At 43.3% G+C, this 15446-nt stretch overlaps 2 protein-coding genes across 9 annotated transcripts; one reads left to right on the plus strand and one right to left on the minus strand.

Moving 5' to 3' along the window:
• Nucleotides 1-841: 841 nt before the first annotated feature.
• Nucleotides 842-10097, minus strand: ahsa1b (AHA1, activator of heat shock protein ATPase homolog 1b). Of its 5 annotated transcripts, none has more exons than XM_058076725.1 (11): nucleotides 9825-10097; nucleotides 9054-9113; nucleotides 8701-8780; nucleotides 6423-6613; nucleotides 6257-6339; nucleotides 6063-6180; nucleotides 3584-3675; nucleotides 3358-3486; nucleotides 2813-2914; nucleotides 1606-1657; nucleotides 842-1516 (listed from the first exon to the last, which is right to left on the minus strand). In XM_058076725.1, exons 5-11 carry the CDS (start codon nucleotides 6269-6271, stop codon nucleotides 1344-1346), a joined length of 681 nt encoding a protein of 226 aa, XP_057932708.1. In that variant the 5' UTR covers nucleotides 6272-6339; nucleotides 6423-6613; nucleotides 8701-8780; nucleotides 9054-9113; nucleotides 9825-10097; the 3' UTR covers nucleotides 842-1343. The 5 variants fall into 5 exon arrangements, with proteins under 5 accessions (XP_057932708.1, XP_057932707.1, XP_057932706.1 ...); XM_058076724.1 differs by having other exon boundaries at nucleotides 9339-10097; XM_058076723.1 differs by having other exon boundaries at nucleotides 9054-10097.
• Nucleotides 8864-14950, plus strand: cdca4 (cell division cycle associated 4). 4 transcript variants are annotated; one of them, XM_058076727.1, is made up of 3 exons: nucleotides 8864-9571; nucleotides 11763-11900; nucleotides 12777-14950. In XM_058076727.1, exon 3 carries the CDS (start codon nucleotides 12789-12791, stop codon nucleotides 13689-13691), a length of 903 nt encoding a protein of 300 aa, XP_057932710.1. In that variant the 5' UTR covers nucleotides 8864-9571; nucleotides 11763-11900; nucleotides 12777-12788; the 3' UTR covers nucleotides 13692-14950. The 4 variants fall into 4 exon arrangements, with proteins under 4 accessions (XP_057932710.1, XP_057932711.1, XP_057932712.1 ...); XM_058076728.1 differs by having other exon boundaries at nucleotides 8864-11900; nucleotides 12780-14950; XM_058076729.1 differs by lacking the exon at nucleotides 11763-11900 and having other exon boundaries at nucleotides 8866-9571; nucleotides 12780-14950.
• The last annotated feature ends 496 nt before the right edge of the window (nucleotides 14951-15446 follow it).

The following is a 15446-nucleotide window of genomic DNA, read 5'->3' on the forward strand; positions in this document are numbered from 1 at the left end:
GATTAATGCTGTTAAAAAGTTTTTGTTATGTTCATGTTGTTTTGTTTCATGAGGTTTCGCGGAGCGTTTATTCCCAGTGATCCTTGAACGCACCATCGTTGTGTTCCTGGAGAAAAAGCCAAAGTTTAAAACATATTTAGATTTTTTTCCCCGTTCTTCTCATTAAAACCTTCGGTGATCTACCGTTTTATCCGCAACACTTCAATTAAACATATCATTACAGCAGAGGTTTTTTGGAATGCGAACGCGTGGATTAAAAACGGTTGGGGACCGGACAGTTAAGATGGTCTTTACTACTGTACAACTGTGACCCCTTGAGGCAGGAGTGTTAATTACACCACAGTGAACACACCTTTCAGTAGCGGGAACTTGATAGCTGTATGCTGACGTCATCACTGTCGTCACATTCCTGCTTGTTTACATCGTCCTCTTCCTGCCACAGGAGTCAGAGCTCTTCATTTGCTTGAGTCCATTACATGTCGGACATACCGCCGCTTCTTCCTTTTAGGACAACAAAGTGAAGAGAAATATCAGACATTTAAGTTGGTTGGAGGTCAATTGAGTTATGTTTGTTTTTAAAAACATTGAAGGTTTGTACATTCCAACGTGACATTTGTAACGACACTGCTTGATTTTCTTTTGTTGATTCCTTCATGAAGTTAAAATGTTAAAACTTTCAAACTCTTTCAGGCAGTTGAGCTTTGCTTCATGTTTAAGTTTGCTTTAAGTTTTGTGGTTTTTGAACCTTTTTTTTTTATAGCACTTCTGTTTGTAAACCTTTGCACATGGAAAACAAGCCAAATAAGTAGAATAAAGCAGAATATAAAAAAAATGCAGCGCACGCAGTGATTACTTTTATTCCGTAAAGGTAACTTTTTACATCATGGTATAAATATGTGCGCTAGAACCTTGTGTGAAAATGTACATTTTGCTACTCGCCGGCTGAGTGTGGACGCCTGGACCGGAGCTCAATGCGTTCGTTGCCTGTATGAAAGGACAGACACGTACGTCCTGTCACGGATGTTTGGAAAAACAAACATGCATTGGCGCTACAGTTACACTTGGGAATAAAAGATAAACGTTCATTTTCAGAGCCGTTTGTGAAATACATGGAAAACCAACATTTATTTGTTTTCAAACTCTTCAATAACACGGCTGTAGAGAAGTGGAGGTCAATTAGTGGTTCTTCTCACGTCGGCTCTTGGCCACTCACTCCTCTGGATGAGACCAAACACATAAGAGGGAGGCAACTAAAAGCAGACTTTAGAATTAAATATGAAAACATTTGCACACAAATGGGTCCGTGGAGGATGATCATGATCTGAACGGCAACAAAAAAGCTCTCAAAAGAGTCGAGCGCCGTAACCGAAAGTCTGTTTGATGGCTTCAAAGTAGTATCTCTTCCAGCCGTCCTTTGTCCGCTCCTCGTCGTTGTCGGGGACACCTCGACAGTCCACCTTCAGCTCCGTCTCGCTCCTGCGGTCCATGAAGCTCAGTGTGATGATTGCGTAGTGCTCTGAAAGATGCAACAACGGTTCACCCATTTTAACTAGCAAACATGCGCTTTGATGTTTAATCACGTGTTTGACGTGTGGACCAACATACCACAGGGCCAGTTGTTGTACCTCCACTTCATCACAATCTTCTCATCAGGTACCTGCGGGACACAAAGTCATGTTTCATTGTTTCACCTCGTCTTAGTTCCTTGTCTTTATGCTTCACTGGTTATGGTTTTCCCTCAAGTGTTGACATTTTTCTAGGTCGGTGATGATAAATTTGGCTAACCACGCAGTCAGGAGATCGGGAAGACCTGGGTTCTAATCTCCGATTGGGCATCTCTGTTCTCCCCATGCATGCGTGGGTGTTTTGTCTATATGCGTCCTGCCATTGGCTGGTGACCAGTCCAGGGTGTACCGCGCCTCTCGCCCGAAGTCAGCTGGGATAGGCTCCAGCATACCCCAGCACCCCTGTGCTGTAAAGAAGATATGTACGTGTGTGATGCGTGTTTTCTGTCAAAACCTTGCAGTGTGGGGCTGCACGGCGGATGAGTGGTTAGCGCACAGACCCCACAGCTAGGAGACCCCAGTTCAATCCCACCCCCGGCCATCTCTGTGTGGAGTTTGCATGTTCTCCCCGTGCATACGTGGGTTTTCTCCGGGTACTCCGGTTTCCTCCCACATTCCAAAAACATGCTAGGTTAATTGGCCACTCCAAATTGTCCATAGGTATGAATGTGAGTGTGAATGGTTGTTTGTCTATATGTGCCCTGTGATTGGCTGGCCACCAGTCCAGGGTGTACCCCGCCTCTCGCCCGAAGACAGCTGGGATAGGCTCCAGCACCCCCGGCGACCCTTGTGAGGATAAGAGGTACAAACTAAATGAATGAATGAATGAACCTTGCAGCGTTTCAAGGTCAGGGCCAACCCCCCCCCCCAACCCACAAATGTACCCCAAATACCAGAAACGTAACTGTAGAGCGGTGCTTCTCCATCATTTTGTCATGCCCCCCCTAAGGGGCAGACATTTTAAATACTAGAGAAAGTAATATTCAGTTATCTGTACTGTACAGACTAAACATAAACATGAAACCAGGAAATGCAACAAAATGGAGAGCATACAAGATATATTCAAGAGTCATGTTGGTAGGTCTGCATTGAAATTAAAGGGTGGGGGGCGGGGACCCTGCTATATGTGAAGCACTGTTGTAGCAGAGCATTCGCATTACGGTCAGCAAAGCGAGCATGTCGAGAACGTTGACTTTGAACTGCTTCAAAGAAAGAGTCTATTATGCGCAGATCAAGACCACTCTCACCAGCTCTGTGAATTCGCCAAAGACAATTCCATCGAGAAGACGGAATTTGCCGCCCCTCTCTCCGTCCACCGTGGCCACAGCATGTGTGAATGCCTGAGTCATCTGCACGAAGGACAGCAAACGACACATGGGACATTTCATTGATTACTTGTGTCCTCCGAGTGGAATGTACACCAACTAGTAGAGTCTTCCGGTAACGTGTCTAAAACTTTAAAAAGAAACTACAGTACGATAAACAATGAAAATGTAAAAATAAATATCTATATTGTATTCACGTATTTATCCGTGTGATACAATGTTTGTGCTCGTTTCCTAACTATGACGCATTTATTATATTCAGATCATATTTTGATGCAACTAATGCAAGGTTAAAAACTTATTCAAGTGTACTGATGGAGGTATTCCACTTGAGACACAGTATTAGTGGCTGCACTCTGCAACAGCTCACCCCTTAACTTCTTACATACAAGGGTTTAAAGTTGAAGTTTAGAGTCATATTTCAGCATAGACCGAAACAAAAAGGTATTGGACACGACGACGCTAACCTCCTGGTTGACAAACACTCTGTAGAGGTCGGCGGGGGACGTGAGGAACGTCTCCCTCATGCTGAACTTGCACGTAGGGATCTTCACGCCCGTGTTGACTGGCGCTGCAGTGCTGCTTGAAGATGAAATCTAGTCCACGAGGAAAAGAGGGGGAAAAATGAGGCTGGCACCGGCTCCAACTGTCTTACTGTCAAGATGTCAACATCGTGGCTGCAGCTACGAGAACCTGAGTTTTGTCCGTCTTGGCTGTGGACTGTGAGTTGGACTGCAGCTGCACCACGCCGTTAGCGGTTGGCAGGATCATCCCCTGAGTGAACTCTGCGCATGACAGTAAAAACATGACATACAATCATTAACTAGCAGACAACACTTAAAGGGGAACTTTTTTTTGCCCATCATTCACAATCCTTATGTGAAACATGAACACATTTATTTCCCTTTTCTGTACATTCTAGCATGAGAGAAGAAGTTAATGAGCTAGCCAACAATGAATATCAAGGGAAACACCTATATTGACACTATACCTATCACAAAAAACTGTTCTATTTACATAACTGATTTGTATATTAACCAAGCTACTGTCATATTATTATTGTAGCAGCTAACACAAAAAACTCTATCTGACGGACTAACACGACATGTCATTGACAGGCGGAAGAGTGAATACCTAGCTCTCAATTTCGCTACAAAGACTCATCAAGATGCTGGTTTGCAGTCAGCATTTTTTTTTACCCGAGGACTGGTGCACGCGGCTTGTGCTGGAACACACAGCCATCCCATGGAGAGCGTACATGGCAAGTGTTGTTGCTGTATCTGTGCTGCTGTTGTTGACGGAGCTATCATACAGTGCATCCGGAAAGTATTCACAGCGCTTCACTTTTTCCACATTTTGTCATGTTACAGCCTCATTCCAAATTGTATTAATTTAATCTCTTACCTCAAAATTCTACACAAAATACTCCATTATGACAATGTGAAAAAAGTTTTTTTTTTTTTTTTACTTTTTTTGAATTTATTAAAAATAGAAAACTAAGAAATCACATTTACATACGTATTCACAGCCTTTGCCATGAAGCTCAAAATTGAGCTCTGGTGCATCTTTTTTCCACTGATCATCCTTGAGATCTTTCTACAGCTTAATTGGAGTCCACCTGCAGTAAATTCAGTTGATTGGACATGATTTGGAAAGGCACACACCTGTCTATATAAGGTCCCACAGTTGACTGTGCATGTCAGAGCACAAACACCAAGCATGAAGTCAAAAGAACTGTCTGTAGACCTGCGAGACAGGATTGTCTTGAGGCACAAATCTGGGGAAGGATACAGAAAAATGTCTGCTGCTTTGAAGGTCCCAATGAGCACAGTGGCCTCCATTATTCGTAAATGGAAGACGTTTGGAACCACCAGGACTCTTCCTAGAGCTGGCCGGCCTTCTAAACTGAGCGATCGGGGAAGAAGGGCCTTAGTCAGGGAGGTGACCAAGGCCCCGATGGTCACTCTGTCAGAGCTCCAGCGTTCCTCTGTGGAGAGAGGAGAGCCTTCCAGAAGGACAACCATCTCTGCAGCAATCCACCAATCAGGCCTGTATGGTAGAGTGGCCAGACGAAAGCCACTCCTTAGTAAAAGGAACATGGCAGCCCGTCTGGAATTTGCCAAAAAGCACCTGAATGACTCTCAGACCATGAGAAACCAAATTCTCTGGTCTGATGAGACAAAGATTGAACTCTTTGGTGTGAATGCCAGGCGCCATGTTTGGAGGAAACCAGGCACTGCTCATCACCAGGCCAATACCATCCCTACAGTGAAGCATGGTGGTGGCAGCATCATGCTGTGGGGATGTTTTTCAGCAGCAGGAACTGGCAGACTAGTCAGGATAGAAGGAAAAATGAATGCAGCAATATATAGAGATATCCTGGATGAAAACCTGCTCCAGAGCGCTCTTGTCCTGCTGAAAAATGAACCTTCGCCCCAGCCTGAGGTCAACGACCTGAAGCACACAGCCAAGATCTCAAAAGATTGGCTTCAGAACCACTCCGTGAATGTCCTGGAGTGGCCCAGCCAGAGTCCAGACTTGAATCCGATGGAACATCTCTGGAGAGATCTGAAAATGGCTGTGCACAGACGTCTCCCATCCAACCTGATGGAGCTTGAGACTTATTGCAAAGAAGAATGGGCAAAACTGCCTAAAGATAGGTGTGCTAAACTTGTGGGATCATATTCAAAAAGACTTGAGGCTGTAATTGCTGCCAAAGGTGGATCAACAAAGTATTAAGCAAAGGCTGTGAATACTTATGTAAATGTGATTTTTTTGTTTTCTATTTTTAATAAATTCAAAACATGTCAAAAAAAACTTTTTTCACATTGTCATAATGGAGTATTTTGTGTAGAATTTTGAGGTAAAAGATTAATTTAATACAGTTTGGAATGAGGCTGTAACATGACAAAATGTAGAAAAAGTGAAGCGCTGTGAATACTTTCCGGATGCACTGTAATTAAGTGTATCAATGCGCCTCAGAGAGAAGTTTGGGTGGTGTTTTAAAATCATCAAAATAGGGCAAGATACTGCAATTATTTCATGTTATGGGCAAAATTCCCCAAAAAGTGCAGTTCCCCTTTAAAGCCACATAATCCGGTGACCGCCTCATGTAAATGTTTATTTATGTCAGTCCCAGCAGCAAACTCCTGACTGCCATCGTGTCATTCACCTGTTTTTAAAAAGCCCACGTAGCTTCCCAGAGCCCTGCGGATCTTCTCGGCGCCTTTGGACTTCATCAGCTGGACCAGTGGCGTTTCTGGCTCATCTTTGTTGAGCGAGATGCTAATCTAGAAGAGGACAGAACAAGAGTCACCATCTCATCTCCTTGAGTCTGAACGCACAGGTCTGACTGCGAATGCTTACATCAAGATCATCCATGTCGTTCTCATCGGACAGGTTGGGAATCTCAATCGTTCCTTTATATTTGATTCCTGATTTTGACTTTCCTGGATTGAAAAAAAAAACAAAAAAGGATGCTTGCCTCTTACAACATGTTTGCTACAATACATGTCTCCAGCTTTTGACTCACCTGTCCAGGTCGCTTTTAGGTTCCACTCATAGAAGAAAATAAGTTTCCCTTTGCGATTGTTGATTGACGCCTCCCCTTCCAACTTGCTGACCTCGGTGACCTCGCAGCTACCCTCATCGTTCTCCACGCTCAACCCCAGTAAAAGACTTTTTAATTTGTCCGATGACCAGTTTGTGGCGTCCCGTTCTGTCCTGAGAGGGCCGATAGAGACACATCTGTGTTAAATAGCAATGTCTAGTTTAGCCAATACAAACGAATAAGATATTATTATGTAAGGTTTCAACTTCCATGCTCTGGTTGTGTTTCAAAGCAGTTTTTGTGATCTGAGCTCCAAAGTTGTTCACATTCCCAGAATGCATCATTACATTCATGACACTTCTGTAAGATTCTGGCTGCAAACGCCTGAGCAATGCCAGTTTCTAAGTGTGCATCTTGGTGTCAATGGAGATTAACGTGGTTACTGTGGTAAACAAACAGGAAAATGTTTAATCCAAGTAGTACAATAAAGTCTTCTGGCGATATCTTTTAGTAAGAGAGGGCACGCTGTGACGTCATTAGATGAGTTCCCCAGTGGCACACCGTTCAGTTTTGGATGCGTGCATGTAATTTCTAGCATGTTATGACACTGAGACGCGCTCATTATTACTACATCTATTATTATCAGCTATTACCTGCCATACACTTACAACAAGCTAGGTTGAATTGGGGCTAAAGCCTATTTTAGTTTGGAGGTGTCCATAGCATACAAATATGTTGTTTTAAACAATTTGCGCGTCTTGTCGTGTGAACATATAAACTGACTGACATTAATTACAATAATCTTAAACAGATTCGTATGTTCGTGGGCATGACAAGGAGCTCGGTGTGCTATTAGCATTAGCCGGCTGGCTAGCTAGTTAGCAATGTCCTTTCTTTCTGCCTCACCAGTGCCAGTTGTTGACATTAGTAGCGTCGGCTCGCTCTTCTACGATCCAGCGAGGGTCGCCTTCTCCCCATTTGGCCATCTTGGCTGCCTGTTGCTATTATTAAAAGGTGTGCAGCTCGGTACTCTGCCGGTGAGTCAACACACGTTGTTTCTAGAAGTCTCTACCTCCCACAGCTTCACCGGCCGTGCTCGAGATTTTATTCGCGGAGCAGAGAACTTGCTGGAAACGGAAGTTGGTGCAGTGGCCACGCCCCCTCGCACCGCGAATATCCTGTCCGCATTTTTCCCCCCACCACAAAAACTTTATTTAAAATTAATATGGCATACATAAGACAACGCAATCACTGTACAGTATATCTGTACCCGGAACACAGGCGCTATGAGCTATGCTATGTTTCTGTACTCAACAACCATATTACAAAAATACAAGGCGCACATAAGAGGAAAAAGAAAACCAACAGTAACAACTGACAAGGAGTAGATAAATAAAATAAAAAGTTGTTTAGGGCTTTAGAGTTGTTTTATTATTGTGTATTATTATTATTATAATTATATTATATTATATTATATTATTTTATTTATTTATTATTGTATTATTATTGTGCATTTTTTGTACCATTTTATGGGATTTCGCGAAAAGAAACTATAAAAGTGGCATTCTTACAGTATTTTCAAATGCTGCAAGGGAGGGGCCACCAAGTACCAGCCCTTGGGAAACATTAAGTTTCAATGATGAAAAAAAGACAAAACATTTAAATAATTACATAAAATTTCATGTAAAGGGATATCAGTTTCAGAAATATCGGTCATTATTATGATTTGCAAAATAATATGCATTTGGAAATCCCCCAGTTTGTGCATGTTTATTGCGTATGCCGACATGTCACACTTTTTTATTCTTGAACACACCTTCTCCCATGTTGCACAGATAGACTGCTATTTTTCCCTTTTTACTTTTCCTCATATTTGGTCCCAAACGCATATACTATGTGGCAATGCATAAAGTTAAGATTTGATGACCTTATTGAGTGCTAATGTTCATATTTGTTGGTGCACCTCTCTGAAAAACAAAGTCCAGGCACGTACCTGTGGGTGGTGAGTCCTTTTAAGTTAATGTTGTTCGTGTTTTAGTTTTACACATTACATAAGTACGCATGTTTTGCCGATGTGTTGAAAATCTTTCCCAGTGACTAGACAGTGCGCTGCTAATGCGATTTACATCCATTCTAGTCAGAAAACAAAACAATCTCATGTATTTGGTAGCAAGAGTTAAATATCCACATTGATCAAAAGTAAAGCATATTGCATGACCACCCCAGCATAACAACATGAAATGGTCTGGTGTACCACTACCTTCACTGTGCTTGTAGCTTCAGCTGATGCCTGTCAGTCGGCAGTTGGGGCAGAGCAGAGTGAAACAATGCTGGCAGTGCCTAGTAAAAAAAAAAAAGGAAAGAAAGGTGAAACAAGAAAGGCAAACAAAAAGGGGTGTTAAGATGTGACTTTTTTGGTAGCCTGGCCAGGCTGTGTGTTGTGGAAATGAACCTGTTAGCTTCATGTCCACAATTAAATAAGATAGCGTGTGTGTTAGCATGCTGTGTGACTCCTTTTTAACCAACATTATTAAATCAAATAAATGTCCCTCCCCCGTTTAACAGATTGGACCCCAAATGATTCAGCAGCAGCCATATCTCCCATATCTTTACCCCTCCAAGTCCCAGGGAAGAAGGTGAGCAACACTGTGTTCCATTACCATTGCAGGGAGCCTGTGGGAATTACAGAAAAAGAAAAATGTATTTTGTGACAAATTATTTTCCCACAAAATCATAACATCATTTTCTTGGTGACAGATTGTACTGAACAAATGTAATTTAAATCTAAAGTAAAGTTTTATCAGTTTAAAGTTTTATTATCTTATCCAGTGGTTGCAAGCACCGAGAAAATCAACTTGCAAAATAAGGGACTTGTTAAATAGTTTGTATTAAAAGCACCGAGAGGAGAGCAATGATGAAGATGATTAACGAGGAATGGAAGGCATATGGCGGCCGTGTGTGTCAGCTCCCCTCCCCCTCCCTGGCTGTCGGCTCCACAGCAGCAGCAGCAGCGGCAGCGAAGACTTCACTTTTTGAAGCCGTGGCATGAATGATCTCATCGGAACCTCATCTCCGCTTTCCCTGCCGTCGATCCTATGAGCGATCCCGGAATAAAATAAAACCAACATCAGGTGAGTAATGATTCCCAGCGCTCCTCGCCGTGTAACCCGCCACCGGGATGCTCAAGAGTTTGGTGTTTTTAGCAAGTTAAAAAAGTGCCTTCGGTCTCGGCGGCGCAGGAGGAAGAGGCACCGCGGAGCGATAGGTGGGCGCTCCGCTGGCTAATTAGCCTGCTAGCATTCGCCCTTTTCTAGCCAACTATGAAACCGGCGACACCCACCGGGTCGTCCGGTGACTTTTACCCAAATTAAGACCCGTTTTCACCTGGTTCGCCCACCATTGTAGCCCGCTCGGCTCCCAGCAGTCGAGAGTGAACTAGCCGGCTAGCTGTTAGCTTAGCAACGCAAAATGGCCTCATTGTCAGACTGGAAAGACAAAAGCACGCAGCAGCTAAGGAGCTAGCTAGCCGCTACCAGTGCCGAGCGGCTCGCTTCAATGACCCCACGTAAACACGTTTTTCCACAGCCAATACAATCGTCGTGATGCCGGCGATAGAGGAATAAATGATAACGATGAGAGTTATTGATTAATGACGGCGAGCAGGGCCGCGCGGTGGGGGATGGGCCAAGCCAGCAGCCATTGACGTAAAGCAACACTGCGTCTTGGTTCGATCCGCACCAAACGCGCTTCATTTACGTCCTCTGTCACCAATTTACTACCAACAATACACTTAAAAAATAATGTTCTTCATTCGTTTTATCTCACACATCACTTTAAAAATATCTCGCTTTGGAGCCAGGCAGTGACCACAACGTGTGGTTGTTTTTCTAAAAATAAACCTAATACCATGTTACTGTTAGTATTGATCACATTTGTGACGTTGTAATCTTCCACATACTCCCATCACACTTATCCAGTTACATAATAAACTTGTTAGATATAAACTGTACTACAGCAGTACTACGAGGAAATAAGCAGATAAAAATGACATGTAGTTAATAACAATGAAGCAAATATGACTTTTTGTGTCAACTGTGTGGTTTTTGTATGACATTCTATACCATAACCAATACTGTGTTGTCACGTTTAACCTTCCCGGCCGGATTTATTCCCTTTTTCCAGTTCCTATGAATAGTTAGTGCTGTGTATAGCTTGTCTTGTTTAACAGGCTAACAAACAAGAAGACATCACATGACCACCATTGCTTTCTTACCCCTGTATTATTTGATTTTTAGATTTACAGGCACCTTCATAAATGACTTTATGTTCACTGTCAGGAAATGTTTTTGATGACTCAAACTTCATTGCACATAAGATCCACTTAACTTTTGGTATGGACTTATCTTTTGATCCAAATATGGTGATTTCAGCACACAGACTAATGAAATGAAGACGGTTGCTACCATTTATCTTCCTTTGTTGTTGCTTTTCATGTGAAGCTAATGTGTGGTGCTGTCATGATGTATATTTTTGTGCTGATTTTAAATGTCAATCTGTAGTTTTTTTGTGCACAGAGACGGACTCCATCATGTTCTAATTGTATTGTGTCGTTTGGAGCATTTCCAGGACTTTAAAATGACAAATCTACTTCATAGTTGAAATACAATAACAGCATTATATTGTGCATTTTCCTGTGATGCTGTTTTTTTCTGTACTACTGTGTATATAATGTATGCTAATACTACTTTGTATCTGTGGAGGTTGCTTGAAAAGTTCCCACATAGGAATGTGAATAGAGCGGAGCGTCCTGTTGCAGCACTGCTGGATTGTGCCTGGTGGAAAGTTTAAAAAAAAAAAGACTGCGGTTCCGAGTGGCTTTACTGAGATCCACTCTCTCTCTCTCTCTCTCGGGACCTTAAACGTTGGCAGGAGTCGTGTTTTAATTCATGGACCGAAATCAGGAAGTCAACTGCGCTTTTCTTCCCCTCCCAGTGAAGAGAGTCCGAATCTTGTTCGACTGGTTTGTACGTGTGTAGACCCAGAAACCTGATCTGTCTTGTAAACATTAAGTGGCTGATGGTGCTGAGCTCTACTGTCAATCATGTCAATGCTCTTACTTGTCAATCAACGTCTTATTGATGGGCTATTTTCTTGCTCACAGGTGGCAGTGGGACCACATAACTTTATTTTTTTTCCTTTCTTTGTGTTTGTTTTTCTGCTAGCGTGTGCTTACTTTGATGCCGCGCCCGCATTTAGTTGGCAAAGCGTGCTATTTTTGGTGGCTCCGTGGTCTGTTAAAAGTGTGGTTGTTCCGCCCAGCAGGAGTCTTGCCTCAGACTGGCCTAAAATGGGCAGAAATGGCGGTGAACAAAAGCTGCTTGTCGCTCATACAAACGTACTAGAAGCGTTGCAGCCGGGACCACGCTGCTATGCTATTGCCTGTGCCTCTCAACAGGAAAGGTATAGCAAACTTTTTACAGACGACAAAAACCCAACTACAACAATCAGACACTTTGTTTACTGTAGCGTCCTGTAGAGTTTATTCACTGATTCTTACACTCGGACTGGATTTACACTGCATGGTTTGACATCGGACTGGCTACAATTGGATATGACGTAGATATTCGGTGTATGTCGGTATGAATTTTTAAATTGAAAATCAAGGAAATCTGCGGGCAGGTAATTCTACGATAAACAAAACAGATTTTTACAAGGTTTATTTTTATTATCGTGCAATGAAACTGAATATTTTTTTTATTGGCTGAAGTGCAGCATTAATAATTCCAGCATGTAGTCCCGTCCCTCATCAATGGCGGTACAGTGCTTTCGTCTCGTCCACTTGTCTACATCGGCTAGCGTATTTCATCAGGAAAGCCAAGTGTTCCCAGGCACAAGACTTAAAAGACAGAATAGATAGATACATTGTTTCTGGAGACCGCACTGGTACCCCATCGTGGATACCAGTTTGTCCTCCGTTTTGAAGATCATGAGCATCATTAAGCAAGGTCGAAAATAGACTCGGAATCTTCAAAATGTTGTCAATTCCCATCCCTACACAAGGCCTATACACAGCAATATTAAAAAAAAGAGAACTTGAACATAATGTAAATGCATAAGCACTATAGGATGGGAATTGGATGTGCTGACCTGCGATGTAAATCCAGCCTCCATACATCTCACAGACACACACACACACACACACGTATATATGACATAACAGTTATCCGTAGGTAGTGAACAGTAGGATTGTTGTCCATGTGATGACTATGTTGCTATATTCTACTGATGTTTTTTTTTTTGGTCTAATTTATTCTTTTTTTGTTCCCCGGCTGCCAGCAGACAGACGACATGTTTCCAAAGGGCACCAAGCGCAAGTTCTCAGACTCTGGAGAGGACGTGGTCTCCAGCGGCGGCGAGCAGGGCCCTGTGACTCGGACGCCGTCGCCCTCATACAGCCTGCAGCGCCAGTCGCTGCTGGACATGTCGCTGATCAAGCTGCAACTGTGCCACATGCTGGTGGAGCCCAACCTGTGCCGCTCGGTGCTCATCGCTAACACGGTGCGGCAGATTCAGGAGGAGATGACGCAGGACGGCACCTGGCAGATCATGACCCAGGCCCTGGCAGCCGCCCAGTGTCCCAGCGACCGGCTGGTGGCGACCGAGGTGCTCTGCAGGCAGTCGGACCCGGCGTCTCAGGCGGGGCAGAGCCCCAAACCCTACCCGGTGGTGGGCCTAGACGAGGGCTACCACTCGGAGGAGGTGGTGATGGAGGGGGACGTGGACAAGGAGGTCATGTCCGCTTTGTCGCCCATCTCGCCGCAGCTATCAACGGCATCCTACTTGGCGGGGCCCTTCGGGATGGGACCATGCTGGGAAGACCAGGAAGAGGATGGGGAGTGCGAGGAGGATGAAGAGGACGACATTGAGGACTGCGTGTCAGAGGGAGAGGAGGGCGAACGTTCCGAGGCAGACTCTCGGTCGGGGGAGCAGGTCTTTGGGACCTTTGAGATCAAGCACCCGCCGCCGCCGCCCCCAGATCCAGCGCTGGAAGAACTGTTTTCCGACGTGGACCCATCCTACTACGAACTGGACACAGTGCTGACAGGCATGCAGAGCGCCCCCAAGATGGGACCTTACGACCTCCTGGAGAGCCTTTCCTCTCACGGGTCCCCTTCCCTCAGCTCAAGCGCCAGCTGCAGGTCGGACCTGAACGAACTGGACCACATCATGGAGATCATAGTGGGATCCTGAAAGTTGAAACATTCCCTTGGACTTTATGAATGTGGTTTTGATTGTCGGAGGACTTGGGACAAGGTGGGAAATTAACTGCGCGCCAAAAAAGATTTTAGGATTGGCAGCTCCCGTCGGGACTTTCTTCTTCCGGTATATTCCAAATATGAATTGGTGGTCGGTGAGGAGAAATTCACAAGCAGTCAATTTCTTACTTTGTTTGAGAGCCTCAATGGAGAGGACGCCGTCCTCTTTGCATATTTTCCATGTTTACGTCCATCATTCTAGCTCCTTCTACACCATTCTCTCCATCTCTATTTATTGGAAGTTGTCACACTACAACACATCCCAGTCCAGAACAAAATGTAAATCCAAATCTATGAATCGATGCATATTTTCCTAAAGATTTGAGCAATTATGAATGGAATATATGTATACTGTATGTACGTATGTGTATATAGAAATATATTTTTTGCATTATACAGTTGGGGGATTTTGCAAGTATCCTTTATTACTTTTTTTTTTTTTTTTGGTCCCTCCCAAGCGGTTTTTAAGATTTTAATGTAGCCAGATTTGAGACACAAGTGTCTTCCTGAGGTTTGGTGGACCGGAACCAGACTGGCATTGTCACACTTTGTAGGCGCTGTTCCTTCACTCTCTGCAAAGCTTTATCCAGGGAAGCAAACATTTCCACGCAGCTCATGAAGAAGCCATATTTCTTTACGTCATCTAATTTATTGATGTTTTATTTATTGTATTTATTATTTTTAGGTACAAACGATGCCACATCAAGTCAAACATTAGGCCCAAATCAAATTCCTGATATTTAAATTTGTCATTATGGTTTGATTGCAGTACCTTTTTACTATTTCTCACTTTTTTTTTTTTTTCAATGAATCATGACCGGGTCACAAGTCCAATCACTATGCAGCTCTGTCATATGTGTTATAAAATGATTGTATACGACTCCAATGTCCTTTAAGTCCTTTTATGCAAACAGTTGCCTTTTCTCCTAAAGATGTGCAAAATGCAATGTTTTTATCCCAAATGGATCCTTGTGGCGATGAAGAGATGAACTCAGGCAAACAAGATGTATTGACACAAATACAGTATTGATAATTAACACCGCAACACTCCTGAAGGATGTCACGCTGGTCTGAATGGGAGCTAGAACTTCAAAGACTTAACGTTGTAAAATGTATGCATTTTTTTATATCTTAAGGAAAAAAAACATTGTAGCGTCTTTGTAAATATTTTTTATAATAAAAGCTGCAACAATGGATTGTGTGCGTGTGTGGTTTTTATTTCACTTAGTGTGGTGTTTTCGATGACGGAGAAAAACCGGACCAGAGGATTTCCTTCAGCTATTGTCCCGGACTACTCGAGGGAGTGACGCCATGTTGGATGAATCAAACGTGCAGTCAGATTGTGACCTTTGTCCTCACATGATCAGACGATGCAATCACTACAACACTTTCTGTGTCAATGTGTGTGTGTGTGTGTGTTGTGTATTTGTGCTTTAAGACCAACAGAAGCTTTCATTGGAGCACTATATATGTATTATTTTAATCTGCTAGCTCTGCATGGTGGCATGCTGCCAACTGTTAGTGACCCTTTAGTTAAAGATTAATGACGGTAGGTGGTGACTCAGCAAAAATGACTACGTGAGGAAAGCCACTCAGTAGGAGGCTACAACTGTTTTTAAGATGGACCACATTCAATATGTTCATTTTACTCTAATGAACACTAACAGAAGGAAGACGGCTTTGAAAACAA

Source organism: Doryrhamphus excisus, chromosome 7 (assembly GCF_030265055.1).
Source record: "Doryrhamphus excisus isolate RoL2022-K1 chromosome 7, RoL_Dexc_1.0, whole genome shotgun sequence".
Lineage (NCBI taxonomy): Eukaryota > Metazoa > Chordata > Actinopteri > Syngnathiformes > Syngnathidae > Doryrhamphus > Doryrhamphus excisus.

What these genes read in the sequence shown, in the direction of transcription:
- ahsa1b (XM_058076721.1), bottom strand. Translation starts at nt 7,426, where the DNA reads ATGGCCAAATGGGGAGAAGGCGACCCTCGCTGGATCGTAGAAGAGCGA. An exon ending in CGTGGGCTTTTTAAAAACAG is followed by an intron (nt 3,676 to 6,062) that starts GTGAATGACACG and finishes TGTCATGCGCAG; the next exon opens with AGTTCACTCAGGGGATGATC. An exon ending in CCAAGACGGACAAAACTCAG is followed by an intron (nt 3,487 to 3,583) that starts GTTCTCGTAGCT and finishes CTCGTGGACTAG; the next exon opens with ATTTCATCTTCAAGCAGCAC.
- cdca4 (XM_058076728.1), top strand. Translation starts at nt 12,789, where the DNA reads ATGTTTCCAAAGGGCACCAAGCGCAAGTTCTCAGACTCTGGAGAGGAC.